At 42.0% G+C, this 18359-nt stretch overlaps 1 protein-coding gene across 4 annotated transcripts; it reads left to right on the forward strand.

The window, feature by feature from the left end:
* The first annotated feature begins 564 nt into the window (after positions 1 to 564).
* PKN3 (protein kinase N3) lies at positions 565 to 18026 on the forward strand. Of its 4 annotated transcripts, none has more exons than XM_072352529.1 (22): positions 565 to 721; positions 3689 to 3971; positions 4464 to 4627; positions 5457 to 5586; positions 5684 to 5835; positions 6212 to 6407; positions 6797 to 6988; positions 7222 to 7331; positions 7817 to 7960; positions 8895 to 8970; positions 9723 to 9909; positions 10500 to 10611; positions 11348 to 11424; positions 12886 to 12952; positions 13533 to 13624; positions 13987 to 14163; positions 14253 to 14315; positions 14860 to 14936; positions 15476 to 15618; positions 15868 to 15975; positions 16538 to 16618; positions 17186 to 18026. In XM_072352529.1, the coding sequence occupies exons 1-22, from the start codon at positions 701 to 703 to the stop codon at positions 17396 to 17398; spliced, it is 2865 nt and encodes a 954-aa protein (XP_072208630.1). In that variant the 5' UTR covers positions 565 to 700; the 3' UTR covers positions 17399 to 18026. The 4 variants fall into 4 exon arrangements, with proteins under 4 accessions (XP_072208630.1, XP_072208629.1, XP_072208632.1 ...); XM_072352528.1 differs by lacking the exon at positions 565 to 721 and adding an exon at positions 809 to 998; XM_072352531.1 differs by lacking the exon at positions 565 to 721 and adding an exon at positions 971 to 1066.
* The last annotated feature ends 333 nt before the right edge of the window (positions 18027 to 18359 follow it).

Below are 18359 nucleotides of genomic sequence, written 5' to 3' on the forward strand. Positions count from 1 at the left end.
GAGGGGGGGTTCTGCCACCTGAAGGCAGTGATGGTGCATCTCGCTCTATGGGAAGCCTATGATACACCGCATGTCAGCTCTGTGTGCCACAGAGGCAGCGCTTGGCAGTTCCGTAGTGATGCTGCCGATGGGTTCGGGTTACTTTTGTCCCAGATATTCAGCTGAAGCAGCGCTGCCTCCGTCCTGCCCCGTAGAGGAGCATCTCTACAGAGCTCCTGTTGGGCTCAGACAGATGGGCATCGTCTCCTTTCCAGGGCAGCATCGTCCCTAGAGGAGAGCTGTAGATTGCCCTACATGCAGACTAGAAACTAGAACCAGAACAACCAACAACGCCCGGCTTCAGCCCGGAGATGTCACGAACTGAGCACGGCCCGAGCTAAGCTCTGTCCCGGTGTCCCGTAACTCCCCTTTATCACGAAATCCCGGTGCCGGTACCCGCTGGGGGTGGGAGTTACCTCGGTCTCCTCAGCGTCCGGCCGCCGCGCCTCTCCTTCCCGCCGCCATCCCGGGCGTTCCCTCAGGGCGGGGCGGAGGGCCGAGCTCACCCCGGGGCCGCCGGGAGGATCTCCGCTCCCTGAGGGCCGCCCGCCGGGAGTTCCCGGCTCCGGGCCCCGCGAGAGGGCGCTGGCGGGGCTGTGCCGCTTCCCGGGAAGGCTGAAGTTTGAAAAAGTGCCGGTTGTTGACGGCGACGCACGGAGCGATGGCGGCGGGGAGCCCACAGGTGAGAGGAGCGGAGGGCGGGGCGAGTCTGAGGCGGGGGGCGACGAGGCGTCCCCTCAGCCCGGTCCTGGGGGGTCCTCTGGGAGTGTCCCCATCCTCCAGCCTGCAATGCTCTGCTCCGTGCTCCGCCGGAAGCCCACAGCCGCGGGAGGGGGCGGCGGGCTGAGAGGATCGCGGCTCTCTCCCGGGCACCGCGCCTCATGCGCTGCGAGAGGCGGGGGTTGGGGGGAGCGAGCCCACAGCGCCCGGCTCTCCTCAGGGCAGCGGGGTCCTCCTCGGTACGGGAGGGGTTGTGCGAGGAGAAGGGCTGCGCGGCTCCCCGCTGGGGAAAACACTGGGTTTTGGGGTAAGCTCCCCTACACGGCGGGTACAAACTCCTCCTTGAGGCGTTTCGAGCCGAATCTGGGCAAGAAGTGATGGAGAGACGGCACAAAGAGCTCTCGGTGCCATTGCTGCGGGTGTGCCCCGTCCTGCAGCCGCACGGGCTTTCCTATTGCCAAAAATCTCATCGTTCAATGTTGGAAAGAGGACCAGCCCCAGGCAGGGCTGCAATCGCTTTTTTCCAAACCGAGCGGTGCCCATTTCTTGTAAAGAGTGAATGTGGTTAACGTGGGTCTGCCTGATGTGGGCCTCGGCACAAAGTTGCTGTGAAAGAAGGGATTTAAAATGCTCACGTGTGGTCTGCAGTGGGGATGCTCTCATCACTACTAGCTCAATACATCAGACTTATCTGTTTCGGTCTGTGGTGTGGCTCTGAAGGGCGGCTCTGTGCTGGGCTTTGTGCAGGTGGAGCTGATGGCCGGGCTGGGTGGCAGCCCAGGGGCTGCAGTCCAGAGGGCTAAGGGCAGTTTGGGCTCTGCTGAAATCTTTGCTGCTTAGGAAGCGGTAGGGATGCTTCTGCACAGCCTGAGTGCAGCTGAAGCCCTGGGTGAGTTCTAGCAGCCAAAAGTACCAAAAGTGAGCTAATTTAAGCTAGCTGGGGGTATTTCTGTGTAAGCTGAATGTGTGCCTGGATTGTGCTGTAGGCATGTGCTGAAGGGCTGACCTCTGGGAAGCCAGGAACAGCTGCACGTGGGCTGTGGCGGCTTCCCGACACCACACTGACATTCCTCAGTCAGAATGCAAAGTGCATGAACACAAAAGCAAATGCAGCTCTCTTAACCTCCTCAGTAATACAATGTTGTTTCTGGAGCAAACTGTAGCTATGTTAAGGCATCCTTGCTCTATAGAGGGGTAGTAGGGCCCAGTGAAACATACCATGCTTACGTTCTAGTTGTATTTAGAAAATGTATGTGGAGCATTCTGTCCATCGCTTACCTCCATTTGCATAGTTTGGATAGAAAATAAATCTACCTGCTTTTTCTGATGACTTTTTTCCTTATTTATTTCTTTTAAACGAGTCTTAAGCAGCAAACTCATTTCAGTCACTCTTTACAAACTGGATAAAGAGCTTTTTGATTTTCCAGCTGTGAGCTGGTAGAGGCTGCCTGTGACTCAGGAACTCCATGATTCAAGTTCTTCCTCGCAAAACCCTGGATGTTTTTCAAAGCTCTGGCTTAGTTCCTGGCTTTATTAATTGGGCGAGAACTTCCTGGACTCAGGATGTTAATCTGAACCTTTTTGTTTTGCTACCAATCTGAACAATTCCTATTATGGCTATGGAGTATCCCTCACAGACCCAACTTGGTTTTAGGCCAAATTTAAAATAGATTTGTTTTTCCTTTTGGTTCTTTCATTATTTTGCTGTCGGGCTGAAATTGTACTGTGAACTGATCGGGGATGTTGGTTTGGGTCTTTGAGATGCCTAACAAAATATACAAAGAGTGTGATTGGATAATTATGTGTTCCTGTGTGAGTGGCATAGGCTTTGGATGCATAGCACACAAGTGCACTAATGTATGTGAGTAATGCAATACCAGTGTGGTTTATTGTTGGGATTGTGGTCAGCCAATTAAAGAATATGAAAGCAAGTCAGGATTCCCGAGTTCTGTCTTATGTGGTATTGAGTTGGTTGGTGGAGTTTGGCTGTGCAACCATCTCTTTCCCATTTAAGTGGGGAAGGGGATCATGCTACGTTGTTAAGATATTAAGTGCTCTTAATGCAGTAAAGCCATCCCTTGAGTGAAAGGGAACCCCTTGAGTGGAAGGGAGAAGCACAGCCTCTTGTTTTGCTCTGTTTCTTTAGGTGTTAGGCAGCAGCCTTCTGGATAAAGTTTTAAGAGCTCCTGTTTTAATTCAGTGCTTGTTTGGTGAGTGAGATAGACTTTAGTTGCTTCTGCCTATAGTGGGCAGGTTCAAGGTTTGTATACAGAACACCTCTCTCCAGAGCTGCTGCTGAGGCATATCTCAGCAGAACAAGGTGTATTGAAAATGGTACAAAGTCCAGAGCAAGTGTGGTGGCTGCGAAATGCAACATGTTAAGTGGTCTTGTTGCCTGTAAACCAAAGGTAGAGCAGAGATTGAGGCAGCAGGCTGCTTCCCTTTTCAGACACAGCTGAAAGTTAGGCTTATTCTTTGCTCGTTTGTAAGCAGCTGCTGTAGGGGTTACGTCTTTCTTCTTGGAGGTAACAGCTTTGAGTTGATGCATGGTTGTGACATTCTGAAACATCTCTAACAGGTTAGTTGGTGTGTGTCTTTGGACACGTAATCTGTATTTACTGTATGGTACTAGTAAAAGGTGATCAGGATGAAGGCAAACATTGGCTCAGCTTTGATACTGTAGGAACAAAGAAACAAAAGTAAGATGGAGGTTTGTTTCCATTATGATTTAAAGCTAAATTACAGCACAGGACAATCAAAGTTGCATTTTGTTCTCAGGAATTTGAATCTAAATTTGGTGGAAAGATGAGCTTCATGGTGTGAGCCATTTTCTAAATGAAATGGAAGAGTGGAATCTTATAAGGGTGTTGTTTCATCCTTAAAAAGAAGGTTAAACTGTTATTTCTGAAATCCTCTTGCTTGATTGCAGGGCAGCTGTCTCTTGCAGCTGGGCAATGGTGTGAACTTAATGGATCCGAGCTTCCAGCAAAAACTGGAGGGTGAGAAGGAAATACTTCGTCGTGCTATACAGAAAGAACTGAAAATTAAAGAGGGAGCAGAAAACCTGCGTAAAGCAACAACAGACAGAAAAAATCTTGTTCATATAGAGCATGTGCTGAAATCCTCCAACCGCAAACTAGAACAACTCCATTGGGAACTTCAGGAGCTCAATGCAAGGATTGTAATAACTGACAAAGAGGACAATAAGACAGGTATGCCATGGGTCACGGTTGACAGGAAGATCTTGTGGTGCTCCAATGCTAGTGGGGATTTTACCTGGTATTCAGCTGATGAAATAATCTGTGCAGTGAAAGGTTGGGAATGGAGGCAATTGAGGTGAAAGGAGTCAGGCAACATGAGAGATTTGTGTAGAGGGAAGAATGCTGGGCATGAACAACATTCATGAGTAGGCTGTAGGTGAAACTGAAGGGATCTGAATAGAGTTTCTAGGTAGTTAAACATTTAAGTACCTTATGGGGTGTGAATGAGTATAAAATTGAAAGAGTGTTTGGTAGGAGTGGTTCACTGATAAAAGGAAATACTTAAAACTTAAGCTTCATTTGAAACAATATTTTGCTGAGTTTTGTAGAGAACAGAGACCTTTTTATGTGTTATTTTATAGCTTAACCTTCTTTTGTGGAATCATTTTGAACCATACGGTGAAATGACCCAAGAAAAGGTGACTAATTATACTTACGACATAGTTTGTACAGATGGATCTTTATCTCCTGACCCCTGTCTCTGGGAAAGAAACCCAGATCCCATGGCAAGGAAGGTTGAAGCTCTGAAAAAGCAGCTGCATGTTGAAATGAAAGTCAAGCAAGGAGCTGAGAATATGATCCAGATGTATTCAAGTGCAACACCCAAGGTAAGCAGGAATAAACAACAATTTGGGAATATCAATTCCTGGAATTAAATATGTATATACATAAGTCCATATACAAACTCTCTCTGGTGATTGGTGTGTGAAATAAATTCATCAGTGAAACGTACTTGACTGAATCCTAGCTCTGCATTTTAGTGCTCAGCATAGTGACAGCAGATTATGATACTGCATGGGACAACCAATCATATGAAAGTAACGTTGCAAGAAGTTCAATGCATAGTAAGTTAAAACGCGTAGGTATTGTTCACTGAGTTGGTGTGATGTTTTGATATCACTAGGTGATTTAGGACGGAGCTCAGCATGTGATATCTCTTTATTTGAGAGAAATTTTCAGTGCTTTACTAGTTTCATACCATCCCACTTGCATAATCATATTTAAAAGTCAAAAGTCAAGCTTAATTCAGTAAGACCAGCAGCAGACAGGGTGTGCTATTCTGATATTCTCAAATATTATGCTCAAGAATACTGTAAGTAAGTACAACTAACTAGTGAACCATGAGTCTCAGCTGACTGCAAGATTTGATATTAATCAGTTGTTTTGTAGCAGCTCATCTTATTGTTTGTTTCCCTTGGTGTCATTGTCCATTAAAGACTCCTTGGCCTGTCCTTTCTCTCTAAGAATTGAGATAATGATCTCAAAGTCCTTGATCCTCAGCAATGTCTCTTTTACGCGAATGCTTACGTATGCTATTTCAGAATTGTTCGTGTGATCCTTATAGCAGGTAGCATCTCACACCTTAACTGAACCCATCACCATAATCTGTTTTTAATGATCACGGTCCTTTCTCTGCACATGCTTTTGGCTTGGCAGGAGCGGAAGCTGCTGGCTACAGCTAAGCAGATGCTTCAGGATAGTAAGACGAAGATTGAAATTATCCGCATGCACATTGTGAAGGTATCTCAGTCAGCAGGAGGGCTGGAAGATACAGTGGATCCAGCAGGTAGGGTGTGTTAAGTAGATGAATGTGGCCATCCATGCCTTAAGATCCAGAATAGACTATTTTGATCCTCGCTGTATTTTATCTCCCAAATACTCAGTGAGGCTGGGAACCACCATTAATGCTGTGGAGCTGCGCATTGAGGAGCTGAGGCATCGTCTGCGCATTGAAGCTGCTGTAGCTGAAGGGGCAAAAAATGTGCTGAAGATCCTAGGAGGGAGTCGGGTACAAGATCGCAAATTTTTGGCTGAGGTAAACACTTCTTCAGGTCTTCTTAAAGAGCAGTTTCACGCCTCAACACCTGTGATTTAGCCTTGAATGAGCAGAAATAACCATAACTTATGAATCTGGTGAATTCCTGGCTGTGAGGACAGACTGTTTGGGATCACTTTCTCTGCTAGGGGTAATATTCCTTGCTTTGGTGAGGCTTCTTAGAAGTGTCAGAAGTGACACTGATGGGGCAGTCAGGATCTGTGAGAAAATATTCCCTCAGGTCCTTTGTTACTAAGATGTTATCAGCTCTTTTTTAAGACCAACACTAGTTGTTCATAAAGGAAAGATAGTACCTGAATTGGAGCTGTTCCTTTGAAACCTTCTGCCTGCTTTCTGTTCTACTTCATATTGCTAGGCTCAGGGTCGTTTGCAAGAGTCATCTCAGAAGATTGACCTGTTGCGCTTGTCTTTGGAACGTCAGCTTAGTGGGCTTTCTCCAGATCACCCAAAAAGAGCACTCATCAAGCAGGAATTAGTAAATACCTCTTCCCTGGGAGCTCAGCATGGCGTTATCCAACCCACTTCAGTCATCAAACCTACAGCCCTTACAGGTATGTAAACCTTGCATGGCATGTTGTTGTGGAGAAGATGAAATTAAAATTGAGTTGCATTTCTTCTAATTGTTGCAGTGCCTCTTGTTATGTGGATATTTAATCTTCTGTGAATGAGACTTATTTCATCTAGGCTACTAAAAGCTTTCTGATCATATGAGTTAGTAGTTGATCAATATATTAAATATTTCTCATCTATTAAATAGGCATTTGGACTTGTTGATCTTTGTACGTTCCTTCCAACTGAGCTGTTCTATACTGTTATTCTAGCCTGGGGTAGATATAAGCTATATTAGCCAAAGAATAATGAATCAGAAATTCTTGGACCTGAGGACAGATTAACTGGTCTTTTATGGAATAACATTCTTTTCTCTCCTAAAATTCTTCAGGAACTTTGGAAGTGAGGCTGATGGGATGTCAGGATCTATTGGAAAATGTTCCAGGCCGTTCCCGAATGGCTGGTTCTTCTCCTATCTGCAGCAGCCCAAGTGACTTGAAGTCCTTTTCCCTGACGAGAGTTGGCCTGGGTATCCATGGCCGTAGTGTTGCAGGAAAGTACCTGCGTAATGAAGAGCTATGTAGTGAGTATGAGGCTCCTTGCACTTGAGGGAAAGGGGCTTCTCTTCTGAGTACTACATTAGCCTAGTAGAAGGCTGCAAAACTAAGAGAGAGAGTGAGTCACATCATACCTAATCCTCCTAGCTAACTCCTGGAAATTATATTTGGTTGGGATAGTCACCTTCAGCATGAGAGACTTATCTTTAGTTTTATAGCAGTGTAAAATACTATAATCCACATTTTCTCCTTTGTCCAGATGAAGTTATTGCTGTGCTTAAAGTGGACAATAAAGTCGTTGGCCAAACAAACTGGGGACCAGTAAATAACCAGGCATGGGACCAGAGCTTTATTATTGAGCTAGACAGGGTAAGATGGCTTAAGATTTCCTGTGCTGTGTTTGTTTTTCTATTTCACCTTGCACAATTTGCTCATTTAGTTGCAATTCCATTTGATTCAACTCTGTATTGACACTGTCCCCATGTCCTTTTATGTACCAGTTATCTTAGTCTTCCCCTCAAGGCAGTGCATCTCTGGCAGAAATTCAACCTGAACAACATCTGTTGTCCTTCGCCCTGTATCTAAGCAGTTTTATTTCATCTTACCAGCAAAGCGACTCTAAGAAAGATCCCTGAAATGTGGAGCTGAGACAGCTATCTCCAAAAGGTTTTGTAGCTAGGAAGATATGAAAATGTCAGAGGGAGAGGGGGAGCAGAAGGATGAAGAAGTTTCTTATGCATACAGTCTAGTTGACCGTATTTAACAGCAGCATGTGTGTGGCATATCCAGATCATGACGCAGTATGTAACTCTTCTGCTTTTTTGTCTCCATCACCCGTCACCCATTCCCTCTAGTCTCGTGAACTCGAAATTTCAATTTATTGGAGAGACTGGAGAGAACTGTGTGCAGTGAAGTTTTTACGTTTGGATGATTTCCTTGATAACGAACGCCATGGGATGTGCCTCTTGCTTGAGCCCCAAGGAATGCTTTTTGCAGAGGTAAAAATGTCAACTTTGTTTCTTTTTTAGAGAAATCTGTCTGTTCAGGGTTCCTGCCCTGATGGCAGTTGTTTAACCCAGTACACAAGGAACAGAAGGAGTAGTAATCCAGAAGGATGGAGTGACACCTAAAATACTTTTCCATCAATATCACATATAATATCACATTACTCCTTATTCATATAAGATGTACCCTGAAGTGACACTTCAGCTACTCCTCTGTAATTGTGTGTGTACACTGTGAAAACCACTGTTTTTTCATTTGCTTACGTTATGAGTCATTGGTGACACTTTAATTAGTCGTAGGGTTTAATGGTCAGGTTTGGATTACACAGGCTATAGAATCAGAGTTCAGAATTCCCTCTGGCTATACTTATTTTACCATCTTTCTGAGGTTAGTAATAAAGAGTTAAATGCAATCCATGAATAGATCATCCAGATAATCCTTTATGTGCTACATTACTGTCTTGTTTGTTGTGATGAGAGATCCCATGGTTAACTTTCCAAGAGCAGGATCTTGACCTTACATACCAAAATTTACCTCCTGTCCTTTGTATTCAGCGGTTGACTTTTTATTTTTAATGTAATGTTTGTGCTGTGGATTGCTATTTTTTTTTCCACCTTACGAATGGCTGCATTATAAAGCAACTTTTTATGTATAGATCTATGAGTTAGATTAATTTTATTTAGGATATGAATTGGTCTCAAGTTTTTGGGTTTTCTTCATTTCAGGATACAGAAAATTCCAACCACGGTTGAAATAACAGATGTTTAGACAGTGAAGTTAGAATAACACGATCTGGAATCTGTGGGAGTGACTCCTAGCTTACCAAAAAGATATGAACGGAGAATTTGATGAGAGAGCACGTGTGCAAGTTTGCTTTTGCAGTGTAAATGCACTATTTTGAAAAATCTCCTTTGTTTCATCTTACAGGTGATGTTCTGTAATCCTGTCATTGAGAGAAAACCAAAGCTGCAGCGACAGAAACGTATTTTCCCCAAACAGAAAGGTAATTGACTATCTGGGGTGGGTGGATGAGTGCAGAAGTTTGCACGAGTAGTCTGCCACGCACTCCTTTCTCATTAAATTTGTGAGACGCATTAAAATGCTTGTTAATTACTGTGTGTAAGTAGGTGGATTTTATTACTGTGTTATAATGTTCAGTCACAAAAAACACAGGCTGTCTGGTTGCTGCGTAGTGTATAATGTGATATTTTTGCATTGTTTCTATTCACAGTTACCAGTGTTAGGAAGATACAATTACTACCATTAAACAGGCTTCTTAGCAAGATCTAGGACTTGTGCTGTACTGATTTGCCCAGCAATGTTCATCAGTGCTACTGATGAAAGAACAGGTGTTGAGAAACTTCCTGGAGAAATCTAAACTATAGAAGACTGTAGCATGAACAGGCTACTGGTTGTCAAGGCTTTGGAGCTGGCATGTCAGACTGGAAGTTTTCTGTTAACAGGCTGAATGATTAAAAGACAGTGTACAAATAAAAGAAAACTTGGCTTAAAATAAGAGAATTAAAAAATATATTTTATGAAGCTTCTGTTTGAGGATTGCTATGATGTTATACGGATTATTTCATCATCATGATTAGACTTCGTTCCCTAAAAGAAGGTTCATTCTCTCTAGGGTGCATTACTTTTTCTGAGTAAGCCCTCCTCAGGTGTTTGGATGATAATAGTAGTTTAACAGCTCATCAGTCTGTAATCCGTGTTGTAATCTCAGTGATGTTTTGACCATGACTCCTCCAGGGAAAGAATTTCTCCGAGCTCCTCAGATGAACATCAATGTTGCTGCTTGGGGTCGCCTGATGATGAGCTTCCTCCCTCCATGTAGTTCCATTAGCACTCTGAGCCCCTCACTTCATGATTCCATGCATGCAGATTTCTCTCCAGTTCCCATACAAAATCATGTTAACTCAATAACCAAGCTGAGTAGGTAAGTCATGTTCTGAGTATTACTGTTTGACAGTCTGGAATGGGCATAGAATACACCTTAAAATTTTAATGCACCTTGCTGAGGTGGAAGAATATATTGATATGAAAATTGTATCTGTAGAACTTAATTCAGGGTTTTATGTAAAGTTGGTGCTGCCTGTAATGAAGTGGGCTTGGTGGGTTGTTCATTGTCCTGTGATTTCTTCTGATTTATTGTTGGCAGCTGAACCAGTTTCTAAAATTGCTGTCCTAATAAGCAGTGTGCTCCAGCACAGGGGAATTTCAGTGACTTTGTCTTCCTCTGCAGTGAGAACTGTGGTATAGAAGTGGTCATAAGTAAGCACTATGATGCAGAAAACAGTAAAACAGATTTTCAAAAGTTGCACGAGTCTAGCATCAGCAACTTCAGAGATAGTTTTCCTTTATTTAGAAAAGCATATTTCTTGTCAATGCTTCACAGCCTTGGTCCTCTTGTCCACTGTATTGGATTGAATAAACTTTGTTTACATATTAAAGGTGTTATAGTTGTGTTTCCATGCAGTGCTCTGCTCTAAGGCAATCTCTTCTTTGTTCTTTCTCTTATGAATGCAGTGACTTTCCTGTGGCAAAGCTCACATATGATGATGAAGCACCACCCAAGCCTCCACGTCTCTTTCTGATGGCCAAGTCCAAAGAACCAACACCATCTCCTGCAGATTCTCCGGTAATCTGGGCCAATAAGGAGACTTTTATTTGTTGGTTGATATTCTTTTGAGACTCAGTTCTAATTTGTTTTATTACTGGAGAAATTAGCTGTACTTCAGACAGCTGCCTCCTCATCAGCTGAGCTGATTGGCCTCCAAGGTTTCAGACCCCAGTAAGCTATTCTGGCACGAAGTCTTCAAAAAAGTCTTGCAGCTCATTTTTAGTTATTTACTGCTTTTCTTGCAAAATGCGAGGTAGGTCAACGGAATTCAGGACAGAAGTACAAAGCAGATAACTGTATGAATAAAAAGTAGAGTTCAACAGGCTTTTAGGATCAGATGAAAATGTTTGTCCTTAAAGGAATTGGGCAGAAGGGGAGGAAAAACTCTCATTTTCTGTGAAAAAGGAGCAGGAAGATTGTTCTGAGTGATATAATTGCTAATGACTTGTGTTTGACCATGTCTAATCCATTCTTTGGTTTTGACAATAGAGGAGACTGCATTGTCTAATCACTGTGGCTCTTTTAGGTACTTGAACTGTCTTTTTTTCGTAGACTTTTTAAAGTGTACATGGTAGTAGTTTTGTGTAACCACAGGCAACCTTTGATGCTGCTTTCCTCTAAGCAGAAGTGATGACCACCTTCAAATATTTGTCATACTCTATTGTTACACCAGAGGAAATTTGGATGAGGGTGTCTACACCTGATTAGGTGATTCCAGAGAATAACATACTGCAACCTTCTCTCTGTTCCTTAGTGTCTGAAGAGGCTGCACATCGAGGAGAAGACGGGCAGCTCTGCTTTAACGGAATTTGCAGTCCAGGCATCTCCAAGGTAACAGTGGGCAGCATGAGATGTCTTGGGTCACAGATTACAGAAGCACTTGGCTGAGATTTTTGAGCATAGAGTACAAAAATTCTACTTAAGATATGCTTTGGTCTCTCAGCAGCAGATTCTTAGTGCTGTGAGTGGGCAATACTATGAAAAGTCTGCTCTGAACTTTATTTCTCCAAGCATCTGCTACACCTTACTTGCTCATTAAATCCCATTACTTAGCCTATTAATAGACTTTACAATGTAATAACTGATGTTAATAGGAACTGAAATTACTTAACTGTCTTCCAGAGCTTCCTTGTGTTTAAAGTTTTATAGTATAGTGGATTTAGACACGCCAAAGTAAAATTGTAAGAAATGTATTTCAGAAACACATTTGGCACACCTTTCACTCATTTGTTTTCATCAATATGCAAGATAAAATGTCTTTCATTACGTAGGGAGGAGGCATAAAACAGGAAGCTGTTTATAGTCTGTGGCAGTTAAGTATGTATCTTGTATATTGAAAAAGATACACAGTAGTATATATACCAAAAACAAGTAAGAAATTGCTATTGTTGAACAAACACTGACGGAAAAAGTACAAATAAGGTCTAAGTAGATCTTGAAGTTCAGATCTTAGAATATTCTGATAATTTCAACATCACTTTTGAGGGGTCCCATCTTCAGAATGCTGGAGTCAGGGTGCATTCAGTTACCTACCTTCTCTCTGAGAAAGCTTAGGAGGGAGTTGGGTCCTTCATGAGTGCCTTCTAAGCCCTTCATTTCACTCTCTGGAGGAGTATAAAGCATCTCCTTCCTTTTAGAGGTGATTCTGGCGTAAAGCTTTTGAGGGGTGGGTGTTTTGTTTTTTAAATGATTTCCAAGCAATTCTGTGATCTGAGTTTCCTTGGTAACACCTTGAAGCTGATGTAATGTTCTGTAGAATCTCTTTATTCAGACATGCGTGTTTTTGTTTTTAATTTTATTTTATTTCCCCAGCAACATCTCATGTCTGTTGTCTCCATTTGTTTCATTTCCAATTCCTGTCTGAGAAATTCTCTTCATATTATTCCCTTGTCCTCTTGGCACTTGATATACATGCTCATGGCTGGTTATCACAGTTGCTGATGTGTCTGCTGAAAGGAGTGTTGGTAAATCTGAATTTTACTCCCCCAATGATAGGGGATGCTGGATTCTGTTATGGGATGTAACTGGGAGAGCAAGCCTTGCTGCCTTTAGAGATGAAAGGCAGAGACTGCTACCACTGGGAGCTGTTTTCTTACCTGATAATTACCTGATTCTTTATTCAGTAGCAGAACAGCAGACCTAACTTCTCAGGATTTCAGCCTAGGTGGCATGTGTTCACCTTGCCTTTTGCTGTACTGAGCTTCTTCCTCTAACACAAATACCCACTCATTTTCATTCTGTTTCTGCATCTTTTGTATATTGTCTCAACAAATCTTGTTTGTTTGTCTTCAGGAAAGGGGTGGTTCATCTTGAGGATTTTCACTGCATCGCCATGCTGGGACGTGGCCACTTTGGGAAGGTAGTGTAGAAGTGCTCTCTCTGCAGAGGGTAGTAGGGCTGCTGTTGTGAAGGTGGGCCTCTGCCTCAGAGTCTGAATAGAAACGTTGCAGAGATTTGTTGTACTGTAGATATATACAAAGCAAAACCACGAGCAGCTGGTACTCTTGATAACAGCCAAAACTCCTGAAGATTTATTGCTTCAAAACATGGAGGAAGCCCTCCAGGAAGTGCCAAACCATCTAATAGAGGACAGTATTACCATTCTTTTCATTGTCACTGTGATTGTTGGTAGAAAAGTGTGATTCCCACAAAGTGTGCAGGTAGGGTGCTTGCTGTAAGAGTTTTGAGGTGCTTTTAAAACACACAACCAGCTGCAATACTGCCGTTTCTGAAAATACCATAACTTACAGTGATGTCATTCTGGACTGCAGCAGCTCAAGCAGTAGAGAAAAAGAGCTCCATTTTTGGAGCTGCTTGAGCCTGGTTTTAAGAATGGCTTTCTGAAGTGGATGGAAATAGTTTTTGTCAATGGGAGCCAAAGTAATCCAACAAGGAAATAACAGATTTGTTTGGAGTACAGCATTTCTGTTGTCTTTCAGGTACTGCTGGCCCAATACAAAGCAACTGGGAAGCTGTATGCTATCAAAGCCTTGAAGAAAAAGGATATCATTAGGAGAGATGAAATTGATAGGTGAGCTTTGTGGTGCAATTGCCAAATGATATATTATCATACCTGTGGTGTGTAGGAATGAAGTGTTCTACTAGTTGTAGTGCTATTAATGTTAAGGGTGACCTTAAGGTCAGGGTAACTAAAATCAGGAATAAGGGAACTTACAACAGCTCTACTATCTAGCTTCTGGTGCAATCATACACACCTGAAGAACAATCTAAAATTCAAGGTTTGGAAGCATGTAAGACAAATATTGTAATAGACCACACTTTTTATTTCCATATCATAAGAGGCAAAGATTTTCATCTTCTTTCTGTCTTTCTTGAAACCGGTTTTTCTGCCAAGTTTTAACACTGATATTTTAATTCTTTGAATCCTGGCAGCTTGAACTGTGAGAAGCGAATATTTGAGGTGGTCAATTCTTCTGATCATCCATTCCTTGTGAACATGTTTGCATGTTTCCAAACACCTCATCATGCTTGTTTTGTGATGGAATACACTCCGGGAGGTGATCTTATGATGCGCATACATGAAGATGTTTTTCCGGAACGTACAGCACAGTGAGTTACAATTAGTCTAGTTTCCAGGCATTGTAAGTGTTTAACTTGGTTCTCATGTATCTTTCCTGACAACTGTTCCTCTTTGCTAGGTTTTACACAGCCTGCGTAGTCTTGGGACTCCAGTTTCTGCATGAGAAGAAAATTATTTATAGGTAATGCAGTGAAAAATCAAATACAAGACAGTTTAGCAACTCGAAACTTTATTTTGTCCTGTAGCTACATCTTTGGAGCTAACTATCTTGTTGAGGTCTCTAGCCTTTCTGTTTGTCTTTATTTTTCCCATCTCCTGTTGCTGTCAGCATGTTCATCACGTGGTGAAGAAAGTAATCTAAGATCATCATCTGACATGTGGGTTTATCGTCCTCTGTAACATGTCAGTATGTTCTGGTGGCACGTGTAACTTAGTGCTTTCTTTGTTAACTTGAACAGCTGAATAATTTGTCATGCAGTTGTGGGATGTTCTTTTCAGAAAAACTAATCTCCACCCAGCTCTAAGCTGTTTTGTGAGGCTTTCATTAAGAGGAAAACATCAGTAAGTTGAGGGGAATCTTCCAAGTAATTTGTAGTTTAAACTGAATGTAGACTGACTGTAGATATTTATTCTTTCTATTAGCACCTAGTTTCTGCCTCATGTGAAAGAGTCTGTTGGATGGCGGTCCTCAGACTTCATCCATCATTTATTTTCTTTGTGTACAGGGACCTGAAATTGGATAATCTGCTTTTAGATGCTGAAGGATTTGTGAAGATTGCAGATTTTGGGCTGTGTAAGGAAGGTGAGTTCCTTTGATGAAGCCAATTTAAACCATCAGAACAAAGTTTAGGGTCTGGGCTTTAGTAAGGTGTTCACAAATAGGAGTACCAGGTATGTAACTTTGTATCCACTTAAAATAAATATGTATTCATCTCCACTTAAAATAATTAAATGTCACCTGTCTGGTCATGATGAACTTGGAAATAATACCCTTTGCTCCTCAGGAACCTTAAGAAGGAGTTTACAATGTACTTCTCTGCTGGAATAAGCAAGGATATATAGGATGCTACAAGATATGTACTTAAGTAAATGAACAGTGGAATCTGTGGGTTTTCTTGATTGAGTTGCTTATGTAAGCATTGTCTGAGCTGTTATTCAGAGTTGCTGGGGACCTGAGGTATCATACTTTCTCATTAGTAATTGCAAGCACTGATGAGAGCCCTTGCACAGTTAACAACAATGAATTATCAAGAGGTAATCTATTGCTTTCAGAAGATGATACTGCATGAGATCTATTTAGAAGCTTGTGCTGGCTTTGACATGGGTGTTCTTGTCCTACAGGAATAGGTTTTGGAGACCGCACAAACACCTTCTGCGGTACTCCTGAGTTTCTGGCTCCAGAAGTCCTCACAGACATCTCATACACTCGGGCAGTAGACTGGTGGGGACTGGGAGTACTCATTTATGAGATGCTTGTTGGTGAGGTAAGACCACATATCTCTTAGAAAATCTTATCAAACAGTTGTGGGCAGAGCAGCACCTGATCTGAGATAAAATTTTGATGAAAGTAGCCAACTATTTATTAGTTATTAATAATACTGTAGTATTCAGATCATTTTTCTTGTGCTTGCCAAATAGTAATTGATCTGTACAACTCTGCGCTATTCTCATTCCTGTATATTATCAAGGAAGGGGTGCCACGTATGTTAAATTAAAAATTGTCACAATTGCAGTCACCATTTCCTGGAGATGATGAGGAAGAAGTCTTTGATAGCATTGTCAATGATGAAGTCCAGTATCCACGATTCCTGTCATCAGAGGCACTTTCTATCATCCGTAAGGTAATGGGTTTGAGGGGTCTCTGGGTGCCTGAGGAATTTGTATTTTACTGTAAGTGAATCCGGAGGGACTCTGTTAGGACCAGTTACTGTTTATGTGTGTAGCCTACGGCTGCCTACACGGATTAAAGAAACACTTAAAATTCATGCATGTTTTTCCTTCTCTTTACATAAATGCTATTCTTCAGCTTAAGAATGACTAAGGAAGCTTCTCACTGAGGTCTGTTGCTGCAAACTCTGAAACAGCAAAGTGTTGCTTTAAAGACAGAAGTATTGAGTCATTCACTGAAGGTGGCTTGATTCAGTTTTTTGAGTGTAACCTGGTAGTTACAGGTGCACAGTTAAGATGAGATTCTACACAGTTTGTAGTGGGAATGTTACTGATGTTGGTAAGTTGTTCACAAGGAGCAATGTCTGTGCTATTACTAGCAGCTTGACTGCTGAAGAGAAGGCGAATGAGAAGATACTTAGGAGCTGGTTCATCTCTTTCAGTTTTTATCTCCAGAATGTCGGTTTTGTCCATCTTTGTTCCAGTTATTTAATTCTGAACTGATCTTTCCTGCAGCTTCTTCGAAAGTGTCCAGAGCGTAGGCTAGGAGCAGGGGAAAAAGATGCAGAAGAGATTAAAATCCAGCCCTTTTTTAAGGTAGGAATACACTTTTTTCTTCCTTCTTAGCTCTTGTGTTTGAGATGAGAGTGGTTTGCTTTTTCTGTTGGTACTGAGGCAGATTTCCATTATTTATCAGTGAGATCTTAGTGGCAGCTTCTGTTGCATCTCATTGCTTTATTCAGGCATTAACGTTTCAATTCATGTTGGCACTGGCACCCCTAAGTGTGTTTTCTGGGCTCTGTAAGCTTCCAGGACCAGCTTGTTATTCCAGATTGTGCTGCTTCTATGTATGAATATACGTTTCTTTTAAGCCATCACCAAATACTCTGTTATAAATCAAACTGCAGCAAAGATGTGGTTTAGTCCAGTCTAGCTGTGGCACCTATATTTGCAGAGTATACAAGAATCCTAAGAGAATTTGAGGTTAAAGACACATTTGCTTTGGGTCAGTGGCATCTGTTTGCTCTAGGCAAGGCTGTTACATTCCTCCAAGTGATGTTGCATCTCTATATTACCTGTACCAGGCAGGTTTTTTTCCCTTCATTTTAACTTCTCATTTCGTAAATAATGTCAGCCTGGCTTATTTACTTCCTTCTCTTACAGGAAATGGATTGGGATGCTTTGTATGCCAGGACTCTGAAGCCCCCTTTTGTGCCCACTCTAAAAGATCCAACGGACATTAGCAACTTTGATGAAGAGTTTACATCACAGAAGCCAATTCTGACTCCTCCAGAGGAAGTTGCTGTCCTAACCCGTAAGGAGCAGGCTGTCTTCAAGGACTTTGACTTTGTCTCCAAACATCTTTTGTATGCTTGATTCCTGTGCTTAAGAAACATGAACAAATAGATTGTTACCATCTCAGAGGGCATAGAGAGGACTTGGCATGGGCAATGGAAAAGTCAACAAACTCCATAGAATGGGTAGTGGTGAAGTGCCCTGCAGGCTGAGTTACTCTGCTGTGTTTTTTTCAGCCTTGCTTGCTGGAAGAATACTGGATGTGAATTACCTTTGAGAAGTTCAGTTTGACTGGATGCGTCTTCTGGCCATTGAATATGTATAGTAATTTGGAATTTAATCTGGACTTAATTTAATTAAATCAAGTCATCTCTGTCTCCCAGGTTACTCTTTACAAAGAGCCAAAGGAATGCAGCTCTTTTAGGTTACATAATATCAGGGAGAAAGGCTGATTCTCACCTGTTTTCTAGAAGAGATATGCAGTGCTCCTTCTTTGTAATGATTTTATACCAGTTCCCACTCGTGTATGCCAGAGAAGGAATGGATTTTAACACGACTGAGGTAATGATGTTTGAGTTTGGTAATGATCCAAGTGATGTATCTTAAGTAAATCTTAGTGATTGTTTTTAGTAATATCAAGAAGCCACAATTTTGCACATGCTTTCTTTTCCCTTATTTTTGAAAATAAAGATACTATTCCTTATAATGAAATCTCAGCTTTTCATCTCCTTGGTGTTAGGTGAATGTTTCTGATCAGTGCTGCCCATACTAAACTCCATAGGCAGGATTTTATTTTTCTCTGTAAGTCATGGCAGTATTTTTTTTTGCTCCTTCCTTCCATCTCAAGTTGTATGATCAGCTGTCACAGCCAAACGACTGCAGTCAAGTTGTCTCTGCAGTTGTTATCATTGTGTATCTCCTGTATCTTTTTTGGAATGGTTAAATACTGACAGTGATAGTGCTGGGAAATCAGGAAGCTTAAGCTGATCTAATTTGCCTAGCAACGTATTTTGTAATTAAACTTGGTTAGATGCATTTGCTT

This window comes from Excalfactoria chinensis, chromosome 18, assembly GCF_039878825.1.
Source record: "Excalfactoria chinensis isolate bCotChi1 chromosome 18, bCotChi1.hap2, whole genome shotgun sequence".
Taxonomy (NCBI): domain Eukaryota; kingdom Metazoa; phylum Chordata; class Aves; order Galliformes; family Phasianidae; genus Excalfactoria; species Excalfactoria chinensis.

Bases quoted from the DNA above. Each gene is read 5' to 3' on its own strand.
- PKN3 (XM_072352528.1), top strand. From the start codon at position 921: ATGCGCTGCGAGAGGCGGGGGTTGGGGGGAGCGAGCCCACAGCGCCCG. The intron at 7,961-8,894 runs GTAAAAATGTCA...TTCATCTTACAG, and splicing joins AAGGAATGCTTTTTGCAGAG to GTGATGTTCTGTAATCCTGT. The intron at 15,976-16,537 runs GTAATGGGTTTG...TCTTTCCTGCAG, and splicing joins CACTTTCTATCATCCGTAAG to CTTCTTCGAAAGTGTCCAGA.